Source organism: Natator depressus, chromosome 1 (assembly GCF_965152275.1).
Source record: "Natator depressus isolate rNatDep1 chromosome 1, rNatDep2.hap1, whole genome shotgun sequence".
Classification (NCBI taxonomy): Eukaryota; Metazoa; Chordata; order Testudines; family Cheloniidae; genus Natator; species Natator depressus.
This window is the reverse complement of record NC_134234.1, coordinates 289,920,393-289,947,638: the sequence shown is the minus strand read 5'-3', so window position 1 is coordinate 289,947,638 and position 27,246 is coordinate 289,920,393. Positions and strand designations below refer to the sequence as shown.

Here is a 27,246-nt window from a genome sequence, read left to right as displayed (position 1 = left end):
GGTTAGGTTCCAGTCTACCTCAATCAGATCTAGTTGAAGTAGTTCCTATACCTAGTTTTAGCAGTGTTCAAAAATTGGGATCTTTCCCCCCCACCATCTAGAGCAGGGATCTCAAACTAAAACCACCAGGAGGGCCACATGAGGACTAGTACATTGACCGGAGGGCTGCATCACTGACAACCCCCGCTCCCCACCGCTGCCCCCAATCCACCCCTTCCATGAGGCCCTGTTCCTGCCCATCCCTTCCCCACCCCCATTCCAACCCCTTCCCGAAAGTCCCCATCCCAACTCTGCCCCCTCCCTGCCCCATTCCAACCCCTTCCCCAAATCCCCGCCCCCGCCTCCTCCCCTGAGCATGCAGCTCCCTGTTCCTCCCCCCTCCCTGCTGAAAAGCGCTAAGCGCCTGGAGGTAGGCAGAGGAACTGGGACGCAGCGTGCTGGGGGGAAGGGGAGCTTGGCAGCCCACAGGAAATAACTCGGGGGAGCAAGCACAGGGTGGGGGGGCACAGGGAGCTTGGCGGGCCGCAGCAAATAACTCCGTGGGCCGCATGTTTGAGACCCCTGATTTAGAGATTGCATGCCAGGTGGCTTAGGCTAAGATATGAACAAGTATATAGTTTCTGAAAATACATTAGCAATACTGGCCTTAAATCAAGTGGTAGGCCACAGATTCTGGGGTGGTTGCTTATGCACATGAGAAGGGGTTACTACTCATTAGGACAGAAAAATCCAGACTCAAACTTAATCAGAAGTAATAGATTAATAGGCCCTCCCATTAAGAGTAAATGATCCTGCAGCCTCTCCAACATTGCTCTCCTGTATCATGTTTCATTCCTCAGGCTGTCTGGTAAAGGTACACTGCATTTTTTTTTAAACCTCTTAGCTGGAAGTATTTATAATAAATGGTAACAAATTACTTTAATAAAAAACAACAACAACCACAACCATCATGTCACTTTCACTGGCCAAATAAGGCTATGATTTAGATAACAGGTCATAGAGCCTTTCATTTATATATTAGTTTGTTTATAAGGTAATTACTAACTAGGTATTAAAACTGCCAATTACTTGAGTGATGAATAAAATTTTCCTTGCAGTAAAAGTGTGCTCCAGCAGAAGCCAGCAATTTCCTGAACTGCACGCCTCCTAAATTGCAGTGTGAAAGTGTTCAGTTATAGACATGGCTTACACAGTGCTGTCTTTGTGTCAGTATTGCTCATAAAACAGAAATTCCTTACAACTGGCAGGATAATAGCCCCTGTATCACAAAGTTCAGTCATTTCTAATAGAACTGAATAAAACCCAAATACTATCTTCAGATTACTGCCCTAACTACCTGGCCCATTACTTGACATAGACCAGCATACAGAAACTCTGCTTGCTTGCTTTTTGGGGTGGGGGTGAGCGGCATGGTAGTGGAGTCACAAAAGGGGGAAAGAAAGCAAACTCATTTGTTCACGAAAATAGGGCTACACATCAATGTTTTTATTACAACTCTTATGTGGGGTCAAAGACACAGTAATTAAGCCCCCACTGTGCATTATGTTGCCTCTTGACTGTGGAATATACTTTAAGATATATGAATGCTTTATTACTGACTGCCCCACTTCTTAATCCAACTCCCTCTTCAAACAAACCCCACAGTGAATTAAAAACTACCTGAACAAATTACACCAAAGGAATGGGGTTATATCTAGAAAAAATGACTAAGCTAACTTAGTCTGTAGCATAATAAAAACATTTTTTTAAAATGCTATTTCAAATGGTACTTCAAACCAGTCAGGTTATAGCTATAGATACATAGAGAGATTGAATGAGGATAAATGTTGGAGAAATTGTGGTCGAAGAAGATTTTATGCATATGTGGTAGACACATCCAGCCATTACTGTGATGAAGTTTGTAACCCCAAGTATCAGATATTTATTACCAAATGATCCTTTGGTAATCCCTCCTGGGGCTTCTTAGCAGGAACAATCATACAAAAGGAAATGAAGAATTAATCTTTCATCTGCTAATAGCTGCTAGGCTGATAGCTCCCCACTGGGGAAAAAAATAGTCCAACTCTAGAGCAATGGTTCCAAAAAATAAATAAATAAATAAATAAATAAATGGGAGGCATTCTTTATGGAAAAAATGATGTGTCAATTACGTACCAAGACAAAGGACTTAGGTATATTCACCTGCAAAAGAACCCCTTTACACCTGCCCACCTTTTTTTAATATTGACATTTTATAGGCATGCCTGGTGTGTGAAATGTGTATGTAATCAGAGATTTCACTCAATTTAAATAAAAAAAAAAATCACTAGAGAAGACATGTAACGGGTAGTGTAAAGTTGCTCATTCTGTAACACGGCAACATCTGTTAAATAGAGATCCAATGATTATACTACTGTATAATGTCTCACTGTTGTAAGGATTACTGTATTGTCTCTGATATTTATCTGTTAAAACTTCTAAAATAAAGATATGGGGTGGCGGAAAGACACTGACTATCCAAATTAGAATGGTTCAGTAGGCTTCCAGCACTGATTTACTCTTTATAATCCTTGTAGCAAATTAAAAATAGTACATTATACCAGACTCCTATCCTTCAAGTTATTTTTGACATTAGTCACAAAGAACATTTTTGAAAACACAAGCCTAGCTAACATCTCAGAGGAGAACCAAACAATATCCTATACCTTGACATAATGAAGTACTAAAAGTACAAGTTTGACATCTTTTGTGCAAAAGATTGCTTCCCAGCAGTCCACTGCAAAGTGCCATGTTACTGTGCTTAGACAAAGTCAGTTGTACATACACTGCCCTGGCTTCACTTACAGATCCTCAACAGAAGACCACAGTAACTAGAGTGTTTCTGGTAACAGCAGAACCAGAACATCAAGTTCCCACAAATGTATACCTGAACCAATCAGATTCAAACTTATTTATGTAGAATGATGTACTGTAAACATAGTATAACTTCCCTGTGCCACAGACTTTTCTTGTGGTGGCTGAAGAAGAGGCAAAGATGCCAGGGGCTAATCTACTCGCAAACACACCAAAATAAGTAGCATTGATGTTTGAACGCATATCTTTTGTTATTTAAGTGCACACACACAGGCTTGCACAAAAAACAACAAAAGGTGAGAATTCAAACTGGATTTAGTTAGATCCATACAAGTTTGTGTGTAGACCAGTGCTCAAAATATTAACATTAGTAACAGTTTAGAACGTGCAATGAATTAGTTTTAGGTTAGGATTATAAAAAAAAATGCACATTTATCCTCTCAGCATTCATGACTTTCACTACACCACTAATGTCCACGAAGTTTATAGCAACCCAATCAATCATGAAGTCAGGGGACATCCCATACAAAACAGCAGCTACAGCATATTCAACATATTGACTTGTACAGTTTCCTTGCCTCTGGGGGAAATAAAAAAATGGGACAGCAACTTCCATATCTGTCTTGTAACGCCATTACAAAAAGTATTTAAAGGATATATTTACAGTGTAGCTGGGAGTTGTGTTTCCTAGGGCAGGTAGATAGACTTGAGCTAGTGTGCTAAAAATAGCACTGTGGGTGTTGAGTCAGTGGCAGCTAGAAGCCCAAGTCCAAGCCCACCTGACACCATTTCCAAGCCTGGGCAGCTAGCCTGAGTCATCTCCAATGCTGCAATGTCCACACTGCTATTTTTAGCAAGCTAGCTCACACTAAGCTAGTGTGAATCTGTCTACCTGCACTGGGAATCACACCTCTTAACTGCTGTGTGGATATATCCCAAATGTGTTGAAGGAAACCACTACTTTTTATCCCAAAGACTGTATGTCTAAATACCTACTGATAAATATTTTCAACCTGTATGCCATATATTAAAGAAACACCTGTGGAATTTTGAACTCTTATCTAGGCTACAGACTCCTACTGCATGGAGGCTGACATTTACTACAACAGGGAGAGAATTGGTGTCCTCTTTTTCACCCTTGTGCTGAACTCTGTCCAATGTTCCAATATGCAACACATTACTGTTCCCCGTTCCATCAGTAAAGTTCTCCCTAGATCCTGTTCTTGGTCCTTATCTTTTGCTACACTCCTAGTCAGGCCTTACTTCATGATCCTATTGAGAAGTGTGGAAGATGAGGAGGGGAGGCAGGCAGTGGGAGAAAAAGTGGTTAAAAAAAAAAATCTAGTCACACAATCTCCCCTCTTGGTTCCCCCAGCCTCTTCTCCTCTCCACCTTCACTGGTGCCTGCTTCTTTCATTTTGGTTGTTACCCTGTTCCATGGTTGGTTTCTTCCTCCAAGTCTCCGAGTGATGGCTCCCACTATGCTATGAGATCTGGGGCCCATGATATGACAGGGAATAATGGGAGGACAATAAAAAAAGAAAAATTTAAGCTGGAAAAAAAAAGCAGGACAATTTCTGTGCAATAAACTCCCAAGTTAAGTGACTGGAGCCTGGTATTTTGTGGCAAATAGAACTGCACAAAATTACTGCAGTGTTTACTGTGGCAAACAATTCTCCAGTGGCCACAGGAGAGAAAGAGAATGATCTATGTCTTTTCCACTGTTATAGGATTCAACTTAATAAGCACATTAGCTAGGATGTTTCTGCTAAAATTATCAGTAGTGTAATTAACGATGTCATTTAAACTGTCATGTTTGAAAGTTAACACCCTACTGCCATAAATGGGACTGTGCACCTTTCTCACAACTGTGCACCTCACTGCAGCCTGAGACATTTATAGGTGAAACATTCTCTCTTCAGTCATTAAAATATTATGTTTATATCCTGAAGAGAGACTCATATCCCAGAGAAGCACCTGCCAAAGCAGAGCCAGGACAGCATTCTGGCTCCCTTCAAGTCAGCTGATAAGTCTACAGGTCTGCTGTCTGGTTCACACACAGTTCACTTCACACTCCTTGAGCCACATTGCTGCTTCCCTTGTGAGAATCTCTTCCAACTTCACATTCTGTGATGTTCTTGACAGGCTTTCAGATCAGACTTCACAGCAGCCCTGGCTCTATGCATTTTTATTATGCCTATATTTGTGGTATCTAGGCACAAAAGTACAAAATTAACACTAAGTCCTCTCCTTTCTCAGGCTAGTCCATTGAATGACCCTGGCTCCTTCTTAGGAAGGAAGGGGCAGAGAGGATTGTATGTCATGTGAGTGGCCATGAATTTCTGGAAGGGAAAGGTTTACTGATGCCCAAGCCAGGCATGGATGAGGGGAGGAAGGGAAAGGAGCTATGAAATGACACATACCAGGAAAAGTGGCCAAAGAATAAAGGATGAGGGGAAAACAAAACAACCCCCTATATTTTCACCCTATCAGAGAAAGCAATGCTTTACTACAATTTTAACTTTTCCCTTGCTAAACTATAGTCTGGTGCCACCCTTTCCCCACTCCACTGAACCTGCTTTTGTCAGTCACCACTGACTTAGCACTAAGTAGCAACAGCTCTTCATTTCCCCACACAGTAGATTGCTCCCTTTCACAAACTATCCTCTCTTTGGGCTTCAGACAGTGTGCTTTCCTGGTTCTATGTCCACCTCATCTCCACCTGCTCCTTTAGTGTGTCTTGGGGCTCCTCCTCTTCTCATTCCCTATCAAGGTTTGTTAGGACTGTATCTTCACTTCTCCTTTTAATGCCTTATTCCTGGATGACCACATCTACCATCTCACCCCGACCTTGCCCTGCTCCATTTGGGCTCATCTGACACTTCTTCCTAGATACCCCACCATCAAGTAAAATTTAACATGGCAGCAAATGAATTCATCACCTTTCCTCCCTTTTTATCACCACTGAAATTAATATCCTCCCCATTCCTTACACCTGCAGCCTCATTCTAATTTTTATATTCACTTTGTCCTCCAACACAAACACTCACTAAATCCTGACAGTTTTTCCTCTATAATATCTCAGAAATCTATTTGATATTCTCTGTTATCTTTGCAAAAGCCTTTGTTTTGGCTCTGTTTATTTTATACCTCAGCTACAAGTTGTCATCTTCCAGACGCGTTTTCCTTCTCCTGCCATTCAATCTATCCAAGTTGCTGCCACAAAAAAGTTTATCTTCCTTGTTTGCCACTCTGATCACGCCCAGTTCCTCTTCAAATCTTTTTATTTCTTTTCCCTTGTTCGCCACATTGAATTTAAGTGACTGCAAAATCTAGCTCCTGTCTACCTCTTTGCTCACAACCTTTCCCATATCACTCACATTTCACCACCACTGTCATTCTTGGGATTTTCTCCAAGTCACGCCATGCCCGAAACCCAGTCTGACATGGCTCTACCGTCTTCAAAACAAAGCTCTTCCAGAAAGCCTATGTATCCTAATCCTCTTCTTTCATCCGGCATTCTGGCTTTGAGACAATGCCATTATCTAGCAAACAGAGGAGGTTTAAGACACCAATTTCTACAGAATTTAAGATTTTATTTTAAGAAGTCATTTCTAGAACTCATACTTGTACAGATAACCTTTGGAATGTGAAATGATGCTGCTTCCATCCATGCCTTTGCTACTGCAAGATGGCAAAGAGCTGGGTTCCTGCCAGTTTGTTGCCCTGATCTCCCTGACACCTATCCCCTCCAGACAATCATCTTTGATGATTTTGTCCTCCTGCTTTAGGCATTTGTTAAGATTCCCTCATTAAGACATAGCCAAAGATGCATCAAATTACCACCCTGATTCAAACTTTGCCCCTATACATTGCCCATTACACTACCTTTGAGCAAGTGTGGAGGTGGACAAACTATTTTGTATGTTTCCTTAATTTAATTTGAGAATAAGATCTTGGAGCATAATGGCCATTGTCTCAAAACAAAATATTTAACTCACATTTTCATCTCTATTTATGAAATGGACATAGAGTAGTAGTATAAGATCATCTTCAAAAATATATCGGAGGTTACTTGGATTAGAGACACAGTTCAGCAAAGCACTTAAGCACACGATTTACTTTAAGCACATGAGAAATCTCACTGAAATTAGGGGGACTACCCAGGCATTTAAAGTTAGGCATGTGCTTAAGTATGCTGTGTTTCAGTGAATCAGGACCTGGATGAGACATTGCAAGTTCTAACATCTGAAGGACATTGTTCAGGTATTCCATCTAGGTCAATCAGTAACACAAATACCTTGAAATTATGTGAACTTTTGATTGTTGATTGCCTTATGATTTTTAACATGGAAGCAAGGATGAGAATAGCTAGCTAGTAAACCATCCAGTAATCCTCTAGAGAAGCCATTTTTCATTCTTCCCAGTAATGGGACCTGGCCCTTAAAAATTCATTTTAGCCGGAAGAATTAAACCGACTAACACTGATCAACGTATGCACTTTTAGCTATACATCAGGCAACTTGGTTAACCGATTTAAACAAAAAACTTCTTACAGGTAAGAAACAGCTTTTTTTCTCCATTTTTAAGAGTTAAAAGGCTCGCTAGAGGATAAATACCTTTTTAGGTTAGATGGCTAGGTTAGTAGCATCAGAGGCCCCAAGCACTCTAAAACCCCCATATAACTTTGTTATACTTTTGTCCACTGACATATTTAAAATACCAAAGAATGTGGCAAAATTCAGATTGCCAAAACAGTTAGGTCCTATCTACATCATATAGTGGAGCAATTGCTTTAAACATCACAAGAAACAATCATGTTGTAACTGGTTCCCTTGTCATCTGAATGTGTAATCCAAAAACGACTGGAGTACCCTGCCCACTGATGAGACTGGTGATTGCCATTGATTCTGTCTTTAGCTATGAGGCAAGATAGCAGAAAAATGTCTAACATGCACAAAGATCAACCTTGGCTCCTCCTAGTCAAAGCCTAGTTTCCATGCTGATGGCAACTTATTTTTAAATTTCACAAAAAGTCACTCACCGAGCCTGATAAAGACTGAAACCTAAAGATGCCCTGAAAGTACACAGGCTGGATAAGCAATGAGAGAAAAAACACATTTATAGAACTCATTATTTTGATTCATCACAGCTTTCTAGGATTTCTCTCTCTCTGAATATATATTTATAAAGCTGAGCAACAGACCGTATTTGTAAAAAAATCATTGAGTGCTGCAAAATTTTTGATTGCAACCAAAATAGAATCATTTTTACATTTTTCCAACAGAGCAATTGATTTTAGCTTTTAGGGTAACATCACCATTACTAACAATTGCCCTATTAAACACAAAAGATTAATAATTAGAAGAATTTTAGAGCAGCTGACAAGAAAGTACAACTTTCGACTTGATCTGGGCCAAGAAAGTTTTGTCAACCAACTTTAAACTTAAACCTTCTATCTCTCTCTGTGATCACTGTTGGTTGGGACTAAAAATAATAACATGCACACAGTCGTACAAATTAGCAAAAGTTATTTTCCCAAAAGTACATAATACGCATAAAAATAAAATGTTTGTATTTAAATTCAATTTCAGTATATTCGGTAAACTGATCTAAACCTCTCATTTTAATAATACTATCTGGAATGCAAAGGATTTTGTTTTAATACTAGGAGTACTTGTGGCACCTTGGAGACTAACAAATTTATTTGAGCATAAGCTTTTGTGAGCTACAGCTCACTTCATCGGATGCATTCAGTGGAAAATACAGTGGGGAGATTTATATACATAGAGAACATGAAACAATGGGTGTTCACTCTCATTATGGTATGGATGGTATCACTTAAGGTGAGCTATTAACAGCAGGAGAGCGGGGGGAGCGGGGACGGACACCTTTTGTAGTGATAATCAAGGTGGGCCGTTGACAAGAACATCTGAGAAACAGTGGGGGGTGGGGAATAAACATGGAGAAATAGTTTTACTTTCTGTAATGACCCATCCACTCCCAGTCTCTATTCAAGCCTAAGTTAATTGGATCCAGTTTGCAAATTAATTCCAATTCAGCAGTCTCTCATTGGAGTCTGTTTTTGAAGTTTTTTTTGTTGAAGAATTGCCTCTTTTAGGTCTGTAATCGAGTGACCAAAGAGATTGAAGTGTTCTCCGACTGGTTTTTGAATGTTATAATTCTTGACGTCTGATTTGTGTCCATTTATTCTTTTACGTAGAGACTGTCCAGTTTGTCCAATGTACATGGCAGAGTGGCATTGCTGGCACATGATGGCATATATTACATTGGTAGATGCGGAGGTGAACACGCCTCTGATAGTGTGGCTGATGTGATTAGGCCCTGTGATGGTGTCCCTTGAATAGATATGTGGACACAGTTAGCAACGGGCTTTGTTGCAAGAATAGGTTCCTGGTTTAGTGGTTCTGTTGTGTGGTGTGTGGTTTCTGGTGAGTATTTGCTTCAGGTTGGGGGGCTGTCTGTAAGGACTGGCCTGTCTCCCAAGATCTGTGAGAGTGATGGGTCGTCCTTCAGGATAGATTGTAGATCCTTGATGATGCGTTGGAGAGGTTTTAGTTGGGGGCTGAAGGTGATGGCTAGTGGGTTCTGTTATTTTCTTTGTTGGGCCTGTCCTGTAGCAGGTGACTTCTGGCTCTGTCAATCTGTTTCTTCACTTAGCAGGTGGGTTGTGTAGTTGTAAGAATGCTTGTCCTCACCCATAACTATTTCACATTTTGGGGACAATGTATACCTTCAAATCAGCAGCACCGCTATGGGTACCCGCATGGCCCCACAGTATGCCAACATTTTTATGGCTGACTTAGAACAACGCTTCCTCAGCTCTCGTCCCCTAATGCCCCTACTCTACTTGCACTACATTGATGACATCTTCATCATCTGGACCCATGGAAAAGAAGCCTTAAGGAATTCCATCATGATTTCAACAATTTCCATCCCACCATCAACCTCAGCCTGGACCAGTCCACACAAGAGATCCACTTCCTGGACACTATGGTGCTAATAAGCGATGGTCACATCATCACCACCCTATATCGGAAACCTATTGACCGCTATTCCTACCTACATGCCTCCAGCTTTCATCCAGACCACACCACACGATCCATTGTCTACAGCCAAGCTCTACAATACAACCACATTTGCTCCAACCCCTCAGACAGAGACAAACACCTACAAGATCTCCATCAAGCATTCTTACAATTACAATTCTTGCAACAAAGCCCCTTGCCACATATCTATTCAGGGGACATCATCATAGGGCCTAATCACATCAGCCACACTAGCAGAGGCTCGTTCACCTGCGCATCTACCAATGTGATATATGCCATCATGTGCCAGCAATGCCCCTCTGCCATGTACATTGGTCAAACTGGACTGTCTCTACATAAAAGAATAAATGGACACAAATCAGACGTCAAGAATTATAACATTCAAAAACCAGTCGGAGAACACTTCAATCTCTTTGGTCACTCGATTAGACCTAAAAGTAGCAATTCTTCAACAAAAAACCTTCAAAAACAGACTCCAACGAGAGACTGCTGAATTGGAATTAATTCACAAACTGGATACAATTAACTTAGGCTTGAATAAAGAGACTGGGAGTGGATGGGTCATTACACAAAGTAAAACTATTTCCCCATGTTTATTCCCCCCTGCACCCCTAACTGTTCCTCAGACGTTCTTGTCAACTGCTGGAAATGGCCCACCTTGATTATCACTACAAAAAGTTTTTTCCCCCCCGCTCTCCTGCTGTTAATAGCTCACCTTAAGTGATACCATCCATACCATAATGAGAGTGAACACCCATTGTTTCATGTTCTCTATGTATATAAATCTCCCCACTGTATTTTCCACTGAATGCATCCGATGAAGTGAGCTGTAGCTCACGAAAGCTTATGCTCAAATAAATTTGTTAGTCTCCAAGGTGCCACAAGTACTCTTTTTCTTTTTGCGAATACAGACTAACACGGCTGTTACTCTGAAACCTGTTTTAATACTGAACATTGTCAAGCACACTGGTAATTGAGGCAATCTGTGGAGCACAATCTTTCAAACACTGGGTAATGCATTCAAAGTAATTGCAGTCTGCAGGCTGTCTGATAACCTTCAGAAAAATGACCATGTTGTTCCAGTCTAGTGCCTAGTAAAAACAAGTAGCTACATCACAAGAACTTCTATCAATACTGACACCCTATTGGGCCACCACAAAGCTCAGAATTGAATGGCCATGGTATTTAATTGTTTGAACCTCCTCCTAAAAGGTAGCCTGCCCAGAACACAAAGAATGTTTTTAACATACTAGTCTGACAGATTGCATCGCTGATCCAGTCCATGACGAACCTATCCTATGGATATAACAAAAAATTTCACTCTCCCTAGAGTTGTCATTATGCACTTTTCACAAGTTCTATATTATTCCACTTGAATCAAATATTTTCTCATTCCTGCCAATGCTATGGAGACATTAAAGACATAGAAAAGTCTACAAATTATTTCACATTTTGTCAGAACTTTTAATTTTCCAGTCTAGCTTTAGCCAAGCTTAACTTTTGTTCGGTACAGGTCAGTGATTTACAATGGTGGTTTCAAGAATTTTCCCATCTGCTCTGTACAAATAAATAAATCTAAGCTTACTAAAAGAATTTCACTAAGATTTCAGACTTCATTATTTTAAGATATTCTAATTGGAGTCTTTCAAGCTATATACAATACACATCTCAGAATGTGTGGTTTCCTTATTGTGAGAGACGATAGCCTTTATACAATATATCAATGGCTTGTAAGTCCCTGAAAGACCCTTCACATTTTGGGTCTTAGAGTATAATTCTGATGTTGATTTTTTTTTGAAGCTCGAAGTCCATTTGCAAGTTTACGTATAACAGGTTTAGGGCAAAAAAATACCCAACACAATAAAGGTCTTTCAGAGTCTTCAAAGCCACTGATATCTGCCTTTCATTTTCTGAGGTACTGAAGGATGCCCTTTGCTGGTGACGTCACACGTGTAATGCCATAGGCTGCATTTTATATGAATAAAGTAGACTCCAGTTTGGTCAATATTTTTGATATCTTCAAAGAAAACATAGGAGTTGCAGAAGTGTTTGCAAATTTCACAGATGGCCCTCTTCCTTATGAGGGAATACTGAAACCAATGAAAGTTAATTTTTCAGACAATATTAATATATAAAGATAAAGGTCCCTAACCACTTGTGGTAATTAAATATCACATTATACTTTTTTCAAACACATGGAAATTATTATAGCATGCTGCTGAGGCCAAATTATATCCTACATGCCTGGAGTTTCCCTACTATATAGGGTCCGTTGTGTTGGATATGGTATACTTTCCTTCCTTTCCTGAACTGCTTTATAAAGTTGTTATGCACTGAAACATCATATGTCACCCCAGAAGTAGCTTCTTAGCTACATCTTAAGTAGTTTGTCATCCCTTGGGATAAAAGTTATACCAACCTAAGCAATCATTATGAACCATAAGGCTCTTCTAGAGCAAGGAGCCACGCTATGAAGGACAGTGGCCAAGTGACTTTTTAAAAACTGATTACCTCTATGTTTTTGCAGTTTTTAATTTCAAAGTTTCACACCCCATTAGGTACAGAATTGAGAATTAAAAAGTAATGTTGCAAAATCATGCAAGACTCTGGCTACATAGTTATTACAGAGTTAGCTCAAGTTATCGACGCTCATATTACTTCTCTCCAGTTAACCTACCTCAGTCACACTGAGAAAAAATAGATTGCTGGCTGCCCATCCTTACTGCAGTAAGCTGAGCTATTCTATGAATTCTTTCCCAGTGAACTGTGGGAAAACGTATCTGCCTTTCTGGGCACAGGGGGGAAGGGGAATTGTGGGAAGACATTGGAGGACTTGAGTGTTGCTAGCCTGTGTCCACACAACAGAGTGGTTGTGTTAGCTGGCAAATTGTGTTCCCTTTAGTTTTAACCTACACACCCACTCAGGTCAACCAATACAAGTTAAAAGCATCACCACACTCATGTTAAGGGTTTTTGTATGTGGACAGAACTCAAGTTATCTACATCACTTGAGTTATTACTCAAGTAAATGTTGCAATGAAAACAAGCCCTAAAAGACATTTACCAGGTCCCTTCTCCCTCACTAAACAGACTGATTAATATGACACCACCAGTTTAGTCCACTTCAGGCTGCCACGCAGAGCAAGAACCAGCAGGACAGTATTTAGGCGATTCAGAACAAAAACTTGTTTAAATTTTATTCAGTGATGTCCCTAACTGTTGGGGCACTTAGCATTCACTTCTAAGCTTGACAAAATAGTATATAAAGTGATCAACAGCCAACAATAATTAAAATATAACTTGCTTTTTTCCCCCAGAATTTCAAAATTTTGTAACATGAAACTATCAGCTACAGACTAGGGACCGAATGGCTAGGCAGCAGTTCTGCGGAAAAGGACCTAGGGGTTACAGTGGACGAGAAGCTGGATATGAGTCAGCAGTGTGCCCTTGTTGCCAAGAAGGCCAATGGCATTTTGGGATGTATAAGTAGGGGCATAGCGAGCAGATCGAGGGACGTGATCGTTCCCCTCTATTCAACATTGGTGAGGCCTCATCTGGAGTACTGTGTCCAGTTTTGGGCCCCACACTACAAGAAGGATGTGGATAATTTGGAGAGAGTCCAGCGAAGGGCAACAAAAATTATTAGGGGTCTGGAACACATGACTTATGAGGAGAGGCTGAGGGAATTGGGATTGTTTACTCTGCAGAAGAGAAGAATGAGGGGGGATTTGATAGCTGCTTTCAACTACCTGAGAGGTGGTTCCAGAGAGGATGGTTCTAGACTATTCTCAGTGGTAGAAGAGGACAGAACAAGGAGTAATGGTCTCAAGTTGCAGTGGGGGAGGTTTAGGTTGGATATTAAGAAAAACTTTTTCACTAGGAGGGTGGTGAAACACTGGAATGCGTTACCTAGGGAGGTGGTAGAATCTCCTTCCTTAGAAGTTTTTAAGGTCAGGCTTGACAAAGCCCTGGCTGGGATGATTTGATTGGGGATTGGTCCTGCTTTGAGCAGGGGGTTGGACTAGATGACCTCCTGAGGTCCCTTCCAACCCTGATATTCTATGATTCTATCACAAGTTTTAAAAACAGTGCTATGTTAGTTGTAACTGGCTTTACAAGCATTTGAGGAATGCAAATAAGGAAATATCTAAAATATTTTAGTTCTAGGGATAGATAAATGAGGCTATATTACCATGTATAGCCAGTGTAAATATTTGTGGTAATTTAGTTGTTAAATCCAGTATACCCAAAAATGTTTACATTGTATTGAGTTAACATTACATATTTAATAATTAAATTCTAGTGACTAGCAGTAGGTGTTAGTTTTGGATTACCCAAATGTGCAGGAAACTAGGGACTGAATTGATGCAGAGCTCATTTTTCTCCTGCAGAAAAATAAATTATATTGTATGTGCAATTTGAAGAGTCAGAAACAACCAACAGTAGGTCAAAGAAGTCAGTTCCATTTTTGGTTTAAACCATGGTCATTTTTTCAAAAACCAAACCTGAAACATTTGGGTTAAAGGGGTGCTACTGCTGATAAAAGGTCCCCTCAGGGACTTCTCAAGGAACATCACAGTATGCCAAGTAATGTCCTGTTATACCACACAAGGGCATTTACTACACATTTTCAGTATATTCTTCAGCAGTTACTTGAGTCAGTGTTAGTTAAGTCAAGCCTTACATTGCCTATCGAGCCCTTACAACTGTATGTGCCCTGCAGGTTAGGGAGCATCTGTTACTCAGGCTATGTCAGCAAAACTTATGTCACTCAGGGATATGAATATTCCGCCCCCTGAGTAACATGGTTACACCAACATAAGCACTTGTGTGCACCGCGCTAAGTCAGTGGGAGAGCTTCTCCCACTGACATAGCTTCTGCCGCTCACAGAGGTGGGTTTTTTTAGGCGAAGCATAGAGCATCTTCTCCAGATGCGCCGCAGCAGCGCAGCTGTATCCGTACAGCTGCGCCACTGCAGCACTGTACATATAGACATACCCTCTGTGGAATTCACTCTGTAGAATTTTAAAGCTTCAGAACTGTACTAACAGCTGCTAGGGAGGAGAAGTTTTCACTGCTTGGAAGAGAGATCCTGGGCCACTAGAGTCTGGCAAGGAAAGAAAAGCATATCAGGGCACCCTACGCAGCATTCTTAAAAGACTTGTTGAACAAGATAGCTAGCTTTTGTGCGCATCTTGGGAGAAATGTAATCAAATCAGAAGGATAACTCCCATTAAGGTAAATTCACACGCCCTTTTTTCTGCTATTGAGAAGAACCGAGACTCAGGAACACAATAGTTGCTTGCATTGGGAAGATTTCACAATCTCCTTTTTCCATGAAAGCTAAGCTCCTACAGAGTTCATCAGAAGTTTGCTTCAAGCAGTCACCCTCTGAAAACCATCTCTGAGAAAGTTGCATCATATTGCTGAATATTGTTCCCTTCCACTGACTTATATACGTCAAATTAGCTCAGTTTACAAAAAAAAATTTTAAACTGACAGCACTGCAAACTAAATTTAGGATCAGAAAAAAAGTCTGTTTCTTTATCCCTGACAAAAATTATGCCATTAGACTGATATATGTGTTGATGTGTGACAATGATATATTGCACATTCTTGTACAGAACTACCAACCACCTACAGCCATCCACTGCTGCAAAGAGTATGTTCATTCCTCTGTTTATTTACATACTAGTTTATTTAATGAAGTTGTGACCTCTGTGCCATTAACAATCCCTAGCTTGTGAGGTGTCTTTTGGGTGAAAACCCTTGGGGGCAAGAGAGTTTTTTCCCCTGAACCATGAAATACCATTCTCTAGCTTTCTGTTCTGACTACCCATGCCCCCTGAGCACTACATAATATGCTCTAAGAATTAGTCTTACACTGATAGTGGAATGCACTAGATGGCTTCATAGGTCTCTTCCATTTCTAATTCCAATGATTCTCCACAGTGGTCATGAGGTATATGGTAAACATTAGTTACTTTAATTGGGCTCCACTGAGCATACTCAGGAGTTTCCTGACATCATACATAGGCATGGCATGGGCTTCAAAGCAGAATGGCAACCAGCCAGCTCCCAAGCAATACCTTCAGTACATGGCAGTTGAACACTTAAAAGGTACTTTTAAAAAAAAAAAAAAAATCAGAACACAGTGCACAAATCAAATCTAATAAAGATTTCTCCATGTTTGGCCAGCTGGGTAAACTAAACTAAGCTAGTGATCCATGGGTGTGGGACAAATATCCAGCAGTGGCTGGATTAATTCATTTTATCAAAAATTTCTTTTCACAGCTGCAGAAGGATAATTTTAGGTTCCTCTGAACTAGAGTTTAATTTCCATGGAAAGAGGTTGAGGATGCTTTAGGACAAACGCTCAACTTTGCATACATTTCAAAACAAGACAGGGAAGATTTCTAATGCTTTATTATGCAAAGGTTTCTAATCTCATGGTAAACAGACCTTTAAAAAAAATGACACTTAATAGTTAAATGTATATTTGAGACTCACCACAATGATTAAATTATAGAATGATGTGTCACTATAAAAAAAGTGTTAACACTAATGTAATATGAAAGTAGATAGGGTGTTTAAATTCAGTAGTTATTTGTCAGACACCATCTGCTTTTTCTTTCATTCTTTTCTGATTCTGATCTGTAGAAAAACCACATCAGTATCAAATGTCACCTAATTCTTATTCAAACAGAGCAGTGCAGACACAGCGGCTGCACCAGCTGACTTAGCTGACCTAGGATCAGAGTAAAAACAAACCCCCTATAAATCACCAGATGTAAGCAATTGAATAGTGATCAATTTAATTAATTGAACAGCTTCCCAAAATTTACTATATTGTTTTAACTCTTCAGAGGCCTCTTCTGCAAGGCAGCTTGCAATTTGTATTAAGAATAGGGCTAAATAATACTAGCTTCAACATGAAAAAATCCTGCTGGTAAACCCCACAGCTGAAAACCCACGTTTTAGTATTTAAGTATTTGACAGTTTATGAAAAAAATAATTAAAATGTAGTTAGACATTACTATTTTAAGTATCCTCATACACACACATTTTATGAAAGCTGATCAAAAGCCTCATGGTTGCATAAGCATTACACAAGTTTCCCATTAAAATGAAAATCAGGTCATCTCTGTTTTGAGTCCCTTTCGTTTTAACTTGATATCCACTTTTCCTGAATGTACAAATTCTGCCTTTGATCACAGGTGACATACTTTTAGTAATATGATGATTCATTATAAACATATTGCATGCAAACTAAACCAAACAAAAGCTTGTGTAACATCTGCAATAACAGGAAATAATTCTCTCTCTCTCTCACACACACACACGAGATAGACCAAACAAGTTGTAGTAAAGTTACTGGCACATGATTTATTGTGAATACTAGTCTACATATCATATATGTGTCCTAAAATTAAGGGGTGAAATCCCTATTCCACCATACTCCACTGAAGTCAATGGGAGTTTTGCCACTGACTTCAAAGAGGGCAAAATTTCAACCAAAATACACAAACTTTTGTTTTGAAGGCCTGCACTATACAAATTTTTGCATAGCAGTTACTAGTGTTTGTACAGTGCCTAGCACAATAGAGTCCTGATTATGGTTGGGGCCTGCAGGCACTGCCACAATACAAATTAATAATAATACAGTCTGTCTATATCTTAGGGAAGCATCAGAAACACTACTAGATTAAGTTTAATTTTGCGTGTGTGTACATACACACATTTTTAAATAACCTGATGCAACATCACATAAGCAACTGCCCAGCCACAATCTGATAAACTTCCAATTTTTTTTAACTTTAACATCAATGCACATTTCCACTATTTTTTTTTCATCTTTACAGTTAGAAAGAGTGCCATCAAAATCTACTTACAAGGACAGAAGAGTAATATTTGCAGAGACTGGTCCCAGATTAGGTATGGTCTCCAGTTCATTGTTGTTCAATTTTCTGTCAAGATCAAAAAAGGAAGTCTGTTGCAATATAAACAAGGAGTGCATATGCTATATATTTTAAATGGCTAAATACCCCATAAAATTCAAAGCTAATTATAAACTCACTTATTGCAGCACATCACTATAAGAGCACACACCTTTGTCTCTCAGACAGCCATCCTACAGAAAAAACATTTTTATACCCCCAAAAAACCAAATCACTTACATTTCTCGAAGACTATGAAGGTGACTCAAGGAACTGGCCTTGATTGAAGATAATCTGTTGTGACTTAAGTCCCTATGAGATTACAAAAATAAATCAGATGTCACTTTTGAAATATCAGGTATATTTTTACTAGCTCTCATAATACATGTTTAGACTGAATCTGCAATCTAAATAGTCTCTAAATACATTAAAAAAATCTACATTATAGTTTTGCTATCAATAAAATTACAATAGAAACTCACTCAAGTATTGTTTTGTGAAAACAAGGAAGGTGATTTTAAATGCTTTGACCACTGCTAATAACTGGAAAGAAAGGTCTTTAGTTTATATGTGGTGTTTTGTGACTGAACAATCCCTTTTGTTTTTTAAAAAGACAACAGCACAAAAGAGAGTCTTAATATCTATGGGAAGCTTCATATATACACATTGTCAAGGAAACCATGTCGTACCAAAAAAAAAAAAAAAAAAAAGGTGTAGGTAAAGTAACCTCTTGGCTACTATAAGAGAAATTCACAGATAGAGCTGCACTTAAGTCTTAAATTCTAATATAGGCTCAAAAGAATAGGATGTGTTAGTTTCATTTATAGTTTTAAACCTAATAATCTAAAACAGTTTGCAAAGCCTAGATACAACAGGCAAGGAAGCATGAAAATAGAATTGAGGTTTTCATTTGATTTGGAACCCTATTCTCATGTATGAAAATTTAATACTGATCATATGTAGTATCAGCAGCTGTGAACAGACAAATAGGCCTGAAACCAACCTACGTTTAAAAGCCAGTCTATAGCCTGCTCAGAACTTCAGCATAAAAACTTGTATTTAAGGAAACAACTTCATGCCATAAAGTTCAGCTCTCTCCATGCCAGATTGAGAACCCCAGAGGGTTAGCATGGTTTATTAATCAGAAAGTGCAAATGATGTCAGTGAAGTTCTACATGTGTCCTCTTGGAGTGAGCAGTGTATGCTGTGTCCAGAGACAGCAAATGGACTAAGCATCTAAGGAGCTTCATCTGGAAGATGGGAAACCAGTTCAGTTCTAACATTTTCAAAAGCCTACAAATGTTAGTCTTATTAGCATGACTGAGTTCTCCTGTAAATAAAGGTTAGTCACACTTAAATTGAAAGATTAATTCTTTCACTGTTTAAAAATCCAGAGTAGCCATCCATCAGATCCTAGATCTGAGAAAAATCCATTTATTTTACATTTAAAAACTGCACATATATATTTAATTTGACATCTTCACCCCTACATTCGTAAACAAATCTTGAAGAAGTCTACTACAACAAAGTAAAAATTTTAAAAGTGACCTAAATTAAACATTTTACTTTAAAAGAGTTATTAAGGACTCCCACCACCACCTTAAACTTAATTCAATATTTGGCTTTGGTCTGTCTGTAGGGATTATGAGAAGTATGCAAATAAACAGTCAAAATTCTATGAAGTCATGGCTGTTAGAGCCTAATATGTTACTGTTCATCATCATTAGACAAGAATTAGGAATCAGCAATTATTTCAACAGAGAGCTTTCAACATCACTGCTAAAAACCTGCGTTTCTTCGTTTCATCTAAAAAACCCTGCAAAAGGTTTATTTAAAACATGTTTGCCTAAGGACCCACCAGACAGTAACAGACGTGAGTAGATTTGTTCTGCTAGAGTTATAACATGTAAAAAAAATTGGCAGAGTCTTTAAACTATAAAAATCCTGCAATTACAACCACTGCTGTGCATGATCACCACACTGGAGCCAGACACTTTCACTCATAGCTCAAGCTCACATCCATCTGGAGTCTATCAAGGCAACCGTGAGTGTAACAACTTAAATTTTGTTTCAAACAAAATTTGTGTCTTTAACGCTGCAGATGCCACATGCAAAATTTGTGGGTATCTATTTTTTAAAATATATACATCCAGAAACTCCACACTGATTTACTTACTTTTATCTCCTATTTGAAAAAGGACAAAAAAAACCCAAAACAAAACAAAAAAAAAACAGTTAATTCTGAGCCTTCTCTCTCAAACACACATACTTGTGTAATTTTTTTTGTTAACATTACATACAATAAAAGTAAAAAGCATTTAATAAGGCCACAGTTTCAACGTTAATCTTTTTTTAGAAATGTTATGGGGAAGTTTGTTCCTTGCAGGTGAACTATGAGTGAAGACAGAACTTCTGAATGTGAATCAACTACAGTTAGAAAAATCAGCAATTAGAAAATGTATTTTAAGTGAAATTTAAACCTATAGTTTCTCATGAGCCCTAGGTGTAAAAATTTAAGATACAGACTTTAAAAAACCCCACAAAATCTAACTACCGCCCTTGAATTAAAATCCACTTATAAGAAAGTGCAAGTGGACTGGGTTTGTTTGGGATTTTTTATTTCTACTTAGGAATAGGAGTGGGCAACACGAAATACTAAAAGAAAAGGAGTACTTGTGGCACCTTAGAGACTAAGGAATTTATTTGAGCATAAGCTTTCGTGAGCTACAGCTCACATCATCGGAAGCTTATGCTCAAATAAATTGGTTAGTCTCTAAGGTGCCACAAGTACTCCTTTTCTTTTTGCGAATACAGACTAACACGGCTGCTACTCTGAAAACTAAATACTAAGGTTGCAAAATATTTTCCACTTTTGATTCTCCCTCCCAAATCTAACTCCTCCACACTAAAGCCATAATAAATGGAGAAAGAAAATCTCTCCTATGGTTACTTTTACTACTGGAGTTCTAAGAGTCAAGAAAGATATAATGGGGACTAAATTCAGACACTTTATGGACACCAAATTTACATGTAAGAAATTCTTACTAGACAGTAGAAACTATTAGTCCACTCTTCACTTAAAAATGTATACTGCAACAGAACAGTAATACTTATAATGTGCTGCAGTGTTTCAAGCCTTTTTGATACTGTCCTTTAGGAACCTATTTTATGAAACATCTGAAAGAAAAATTATTCATACTCAGTTACTTTTGCATTAACAATCTTTCATATGGTGCTTCTTCACTGAAAAGCTGAACTGCAACTTTAAAGTGTTAATATAGTTATGTAATGAAAAACCAAAGAGAAGGCCTAACACAGAAGAGCTGGTACCTCTCCATTTTCACACACTATATAAATACAATTTTTAGACCCTAACTTAATTTACAACACTTAGTTGCAATTATCATCTTCTTCCCTTAGAGAACTCAGAAACCTGAGCCTCAAGTGCAATTTTAAAATGCAAATCCAGCAACAGCTTCTTAATCAATCCCACTGGGGCCTTTAGAGCTGCTAATTCAGCAGAAATCAGGAAAGCTAAAAAACAAAAAGCCAGGCTGTAGCTGTTTTAAGACACTGATCCAAAGTGACTCATAAATCAGCTTGCTATGTTAAAGTTTTAGTTTGGAAAATATTGAAAAACAGCTGTGAAAACCATAAGGAATTTTTTTCTGGCAATTCTGGTAAAGAGCTAGAGGATTTATAAAATGTAAATACTAAAGATGCAGTGCAAACACTAGCTGAAATCATCTTTTAGATGTTCCCTTCTGTCTCATTGACAGCTTTGGCATTCCTAGGTGAACCTGGTAAGACATATTCTAAAATTCCAATAGAATTTAAAAATACTGAAAGCACTGGCAAGTATTTGCTTTCCCTCCCCCAATTCTGGCTCTGAAACATTAATTCTAACAAAGCAACATTCTTTCAGTCTCAGAGCACATATGCTAGAAGTAAACTGAAATCTAAGGATATTTATATACAAAGCCACTACAAATATTTACCAGTTTTCAGTTCTCAATGGACTTCCATTACATTATGTGAAGATGGCACTAAGGAAGATGCACTTTACTCTAAATCCCCAATAAAGCTAGTCAAAATTCCCTATTTACACTATATTTCATGAGACAGCTTCTGGATCAATGGAGCTACTACTGACAGCACAGTAACAGAATGCAAACACTCAACCTTCAAACAATGAAGCTCATTTTCTTAATTTCACTGTCTGTAGTCATAAGGCCTGCTCCGATCCAGCATTTTTTGCACACCCACAACATTCAATTAATTTTGTGAGAACTTTGAACGAGAGAGAACCGAGCCATCACTTCATAATGCTAGATATTACTTTATATCAGACTTTTTGGAGGCACTGGGGGATAGGGAGACAGAAGAGAAGAGGAAAACATTCAAAATGGGCTTAGTCCTGAAGTTCTAACTCAAGCAAGAACTCCCACCAAACCACAAGGGAGTTCTTGCCTTAGTAAGGTCTTGAGAATTGGGTCTAATGGATATTACAATATTTTCCAATAAGGCTTGGCAGTTTTTTCAACTAAATTACTGCCTTTCAAGATTATATATATTTTCTTCTATTTGTCAACAAAATACACAAAATCTGTTACTATTTGTAAGTAAGTAAATAGTTTGGAGTAACAATCACCACATTAACTCAAACTTTATTGACTACCTGAAGCTGAAAATCATTATCTTGCACCGTGAGCAGTCAAAATTCCAAATACTGAACAGGAGGAGGTAACAGACAATGCCACATGTTTCTGCACTCTCTTATTAAGGGGAAGGGAAGGAAGAAAGAAACATGGGTACTTCTAAGGCATTTCACACAAACAAAAGAAACATTTACACAAAAGCAGCCAAACCACATGGTTTGGTGACACCTACAAAGATGTACTCCTGTGAGTTTAAGACCAAATGACACAGCTGTCCAATGAGTGATCACAGCAGGATGTCTTACAACAGGCCCAGTATTTATTTATACAAATGGAACTTATTTTCTCTCACTTCTTTAAAGGAATGTGAACTTACATAAAAACAATTTACACTTCCAATTGTGCTAAACAGAAAACCCTCTGTAATTTATTTTAGTGTCTATCACTAAAATAATTGCAAAAGGCAACACATTTGGTTATTTATGTTAAGACAACTTTTAGAAGTAAATTCCAGTTAAAGGTTCTATGCTTTCCCCTTAGTTTTAGTTTGTCATGATGTTAAAGCTAAATGTTAAGTTAACAGCACTAAGGTAAAGGAATGTTAATTTTCTGACATATAACAAGTTTTGTCAAAAGATTTATTTTATCTTACTGAGACAACTCAAAAGAACCAGAAGGATTAACATTCAACAGGAAGCACAATGAATTGCTGAATATGTATATAATTGAAACATCTTAACCATATCAACCAAAAGGATAACTTAAGTTTCTTTTCTTTCACGGATACTTTCCAATACTACCCATGGAAACAGTCACCTCCCAAAGTCATTCATATGTTCAGTTCCATATGTTGTCAATACAGCCATCCATGTTTCATGAATAAAGAAGCATGACCTCCAGATGAGGCAATTTAACAGAATTAGTCAAAACTAATTGAAAGCCTTCCTGTTTACGTTAGTCTTTATCTCCATCGGTTTTTGAAATTTAATAGAAAATTAATAAGACAAATATAGAAGTCAAATATAAAAAAGTTCCAGATTGTACCAGTTTTTTCTTCCTTTTAGGAAATTTCAATATCTTATGATTTGTTCAAAAATGTTTGTTACTAAAATTAAGTATTCTAAATATGACATTTTAATATTTGCTACTAAGCAGTCTTCAAGTTTGTCTTGCTAAATTAACTGATATACGCTGTCTTCTTAATACATTTCTTAAAACCACTAGAGGGAAAAAAAGGATCAATAGGAAAGATGATACTAGCGAATATGGCAATTTGACACTACCTACAAAAGACACACTATGCTTTGCAAAAATGTAATTGTAAAGAATATTCATTAAATACCCGGGGGGGGGGGTGCACTCTGGTGATGTTAACAGCAATATGCAACTTTTCTGGGCCCAATTATTTTCAATGCCTATCAGCCATCAGTTTTCTTAGAGAAGGGTTTTTGGGTTTTTTTTAATACTTAAAACAGAAACAGACATTCAATCTTAGCATCTTTCTTCCTCCCCAGCCCTCCCGCCAATATAACCTTCTAGATTGCAGTTCAGTATCAGTTTTATTTCATCCTATTGGCAGGATACCAGACTCTGCCCCAACTTACGAACGAACAAGTCACTTCCAATAGCTTCCAGTTCCCCGCATTATTCGCCTCTATAAAAACTTTCTCCCTCACTAAAAAAAACACTCAGCGCCTCGTAAGTGACAAAAGGCCCTTGCACCCCTTCTCCTTTGGACAATTTTCTGATCAGGACCATGCGCCCCGTCCCGAGTCCCGTCCCCCCCAAGACAGGACAAGTGCGTGGGAGGAGGCCGGCGGGGTGATGGGTAAGGGAGACAGAGGTCACATGTACGGGGTGAGACGCTCCCCTAGGTGACCCATGCCCCGGCTGAGCCGACGATGCCCAGATGGGCAGGGGCTGCAGAGGGGGGCGCTGGGGACGCCACTCCCTACGGACGTGAAGGGCTGGAGGCAGCTCCCCTCCCCCCGCAGCTGTAGCGCCAGACCCTCCAAATCCAGCCCAGCAACAAGTCCCCGAGGGGGGACTCGGGGGCTGCTGCGCCGCCGCGCCCTGCCGGAGCCCGGAGCGGGCTGAGGGTCCCCCCCTCCCGGCCATGCCCAGCCCCCTCCTTGCGCAGGAGCCGTGCCGGGGTCCCCCTGCCGCCCTGCGGGATACTCACAGCTGCACCACCCCTTGCGGGAGCCGCTCGGGCACCCGGCTCAGCTTGAGGCGGCTGCAGACCAGCAGGTCCCCCAAGCAGCGGCACGGAGCCGGGCAGGAGGGGGAGCCGGGGCCGCCGGCGGCCGAGCTCCCCGCCAGGCGGCCGAGCAGAAGCAGCAGCAAGCCCAGCGCGGCGGCTGGGGCAGCGCGGAGCGGGCAGCTCATGGCCGGGGCTCCCTGGGCCGCCGCCCCGCTCTCGCCCAGGCGCAACCTGCCGGCTCTCAGTGCGGTCGGCAGGTCCTGCTCATACCCCGGGGCCGCTGGGAGAAGCAGACAGCGCCCAGCCCGCTGCAGTCTCCGCCAGCCCCAGCCGCTCCACAAACTTTCCGCCTCCTCCCGCTGAGCCCGGCCCGCCCCCCGGCCGGAGCCCCCTCCCCCGGCCACGTGACAACAACAAGCCTGGAGCGGGGGGACGTGCCCCGCGAAGGGGCCCAGCAGCCAGAGAGTAAATCCACGAGGGGGGAAGGGTACTGCCAAGACAGCCGGGGGAGGTAGCGGGGCTCCAGGCACTGACAGAAACCCGGCAAAGTCACCGCTACTTGTGTGATTTCACCTGAACCCGACCATTCCCACCCCACCCCACACCGTGTTAAGAATCCGGGCCACCCCAGCCTTCCTCCCCCCCCAGCCCCGGGGAAATGCATTGCCACCCTTTGTTTTGGCTAGCACTCAGAGCCCTCCTGCCTCGATACCGAAAAGATAAAGCCTGCCCCATAATGCAGAGGAAGGGTATGATCAGGTAATGGGGCCAGATGCTTAGCCCCTGCTAAGACCCCTCTGTACCCTTCCAGGGGCTTATGTCACCCCTTGAGGATTTCCCCCAGCCAAAGGAGAATCCCTGGTACACCAACCCTTCAGTCCTTAGCGGAGGGGTCCCGGGAAGGAGCGTGAACAGGCATAGTGCTGTGCTCCAGGACCTCCAGATATTACACCAACTGGCACAGTTAGAGCGACTCTGAGGCTGCTCCAGCTCATGTCAGAGTCCAAACCATCTCTCAGTCAGTCCTAGGGTCAGACGAACTTAAAAGGTGGTGACAGGTCAGCTTTGTCCCATCCAGGTCCCGTGTAGCTGGGCCAGACACAATGATCAGAGCTCCAAATTTCTTTCACTTTATTCACTGTTGGGGTTGGATGATACATGGAAATGAGACAGGGACAATATTTGCCCCATCTCTTTCCCAAGACTGAGGTAGCCTATAATAAGTCAATCTTAATTATTGCTCAGAAGTTCCACATGCCCTGATCCTACAATGGAATCTGTTACACCACATTCCACTCCTTGGAAGCAGAGTGCCAACCAACTCCAGGTTGGAGGCATTATGTAAATTATATGCTTCCTCTAACACTCACCTGAGTAATAATATTCACCTGAATATAGAGTTGCCATCTCAGTAGCTGATTGCAGCTTTGCAGCTAGGAAACCAAGTGGGTCTTGTATGCTTGGTGGCTCCACTGCACAGCAGGGAAGGGCCAAGATTTGGCTCATTGTCTTTATTGTTTTTGCCCCCACCTATCGTACAAAAAGCAAGCGGTAGTCTCATTTGGAAAAATACTTTCTGTTATCATGTTTTTGATGCCATTGTGAATGGGGCATAAATGTGTTAAAATGGTGGTGAAAAACTCTTTTCTAATACGTAATACTACCCAAATCAGCACTTAAATCATATAAGCTGAAAACATTTCAAGTGCAAATTACTCTCCAGACAGCTGTTTTGGAGTGTACCTGGTGTAATGGTAGCCAGCCGAGTCAGTGGGAAAAGGCTGACAGGACACCAGAGGCAAGATTTTTAAAACCACTCACCACTGGCCTAATTCTGCTCCCACTGATGTCAATGGTAAAATTTCCATTGACTTAATGGGGCCGGGATTTCACTGCACAGATTTGTGAAACTGGCATATTAAGATGTAAATACATCCACATATTCCATGGTTAACTACATAGTTTAATATTTGTCTCTTCTTCAAAGCAATCTAAATCTTGTTTAAAGAGGAAAATCTTTGTCTCTATCACAGTGAATTATCAAATGCATGTATTAAAAAATAAAATTGAATATGAACAGTTCGGTAACACACTTTACTACAATTCCCAGAATGAACAGCAAGTGCCTCTTTGTTTGGAATATGCGAGCTTGTCTTATCTTGAGTGTTGGCAAGGGCAGTGACTCAGAGATAAGTAGTAACAGAAGTGTTAAGCTGGCAGTTTTAACATCCAAGAGGAAATATAAAAGCAAAACATTCTGTACTTATTTTATCATAACACTGAATGATATATTTTGTGTGAGTGCAAACTGTTAAAAAGGAAAAGAGATAGTTGAATTCAGAAAGTAAAGCATAAAAAACACATCTTAAAATACTACACAAGGCAAGTGTTACTGTTTTATGTAGCAGTTGTATGGGTCATTAAGCATAATTTTAAAAAAACACTATTTCAGTGCATTCTTAAGAAAACTTTATACAGTTGAAGTGTTAAATAATGCATGAAATGTCTTTAATTTTCTTAATTTCTTTACCTTCTAATTTAAGGA

General features: G+C 40.0%; 1 protein-coding gene across 1 annotated transcript in view; it reads right to left on the bottom strand.

Annotated features, from left to right (window-relative positions):
• Positions 1-24,886, bottom strand: part of LRIG3 (leucine rich repeats and immunoglobulin like domains 3) — a 54,344-nt gene extending 29,458 nt beyond the window's left edge. The window contains exons 1-3 of the mRNA XM_074942152.1: positions 24,681-24,886; positions 18,081-18,152; positions 17,796-17,870 (exon numbers count right to left, since the gene is read on the bottom strand). Coding sequence (XP_074798253.1) covers positions 17,796-17,870; positions 18,081-18,152; positions 24,681-24,886 — 353 coding nt within the window. The remainder of the gene's footprint in view (positions 1-17,795; positions 17,871-18,080; positions 18,153-24,680) is intronic.
• Between the last annotated feature and the right edge of the window lie 2,360 nt (positions 24,887-27,246).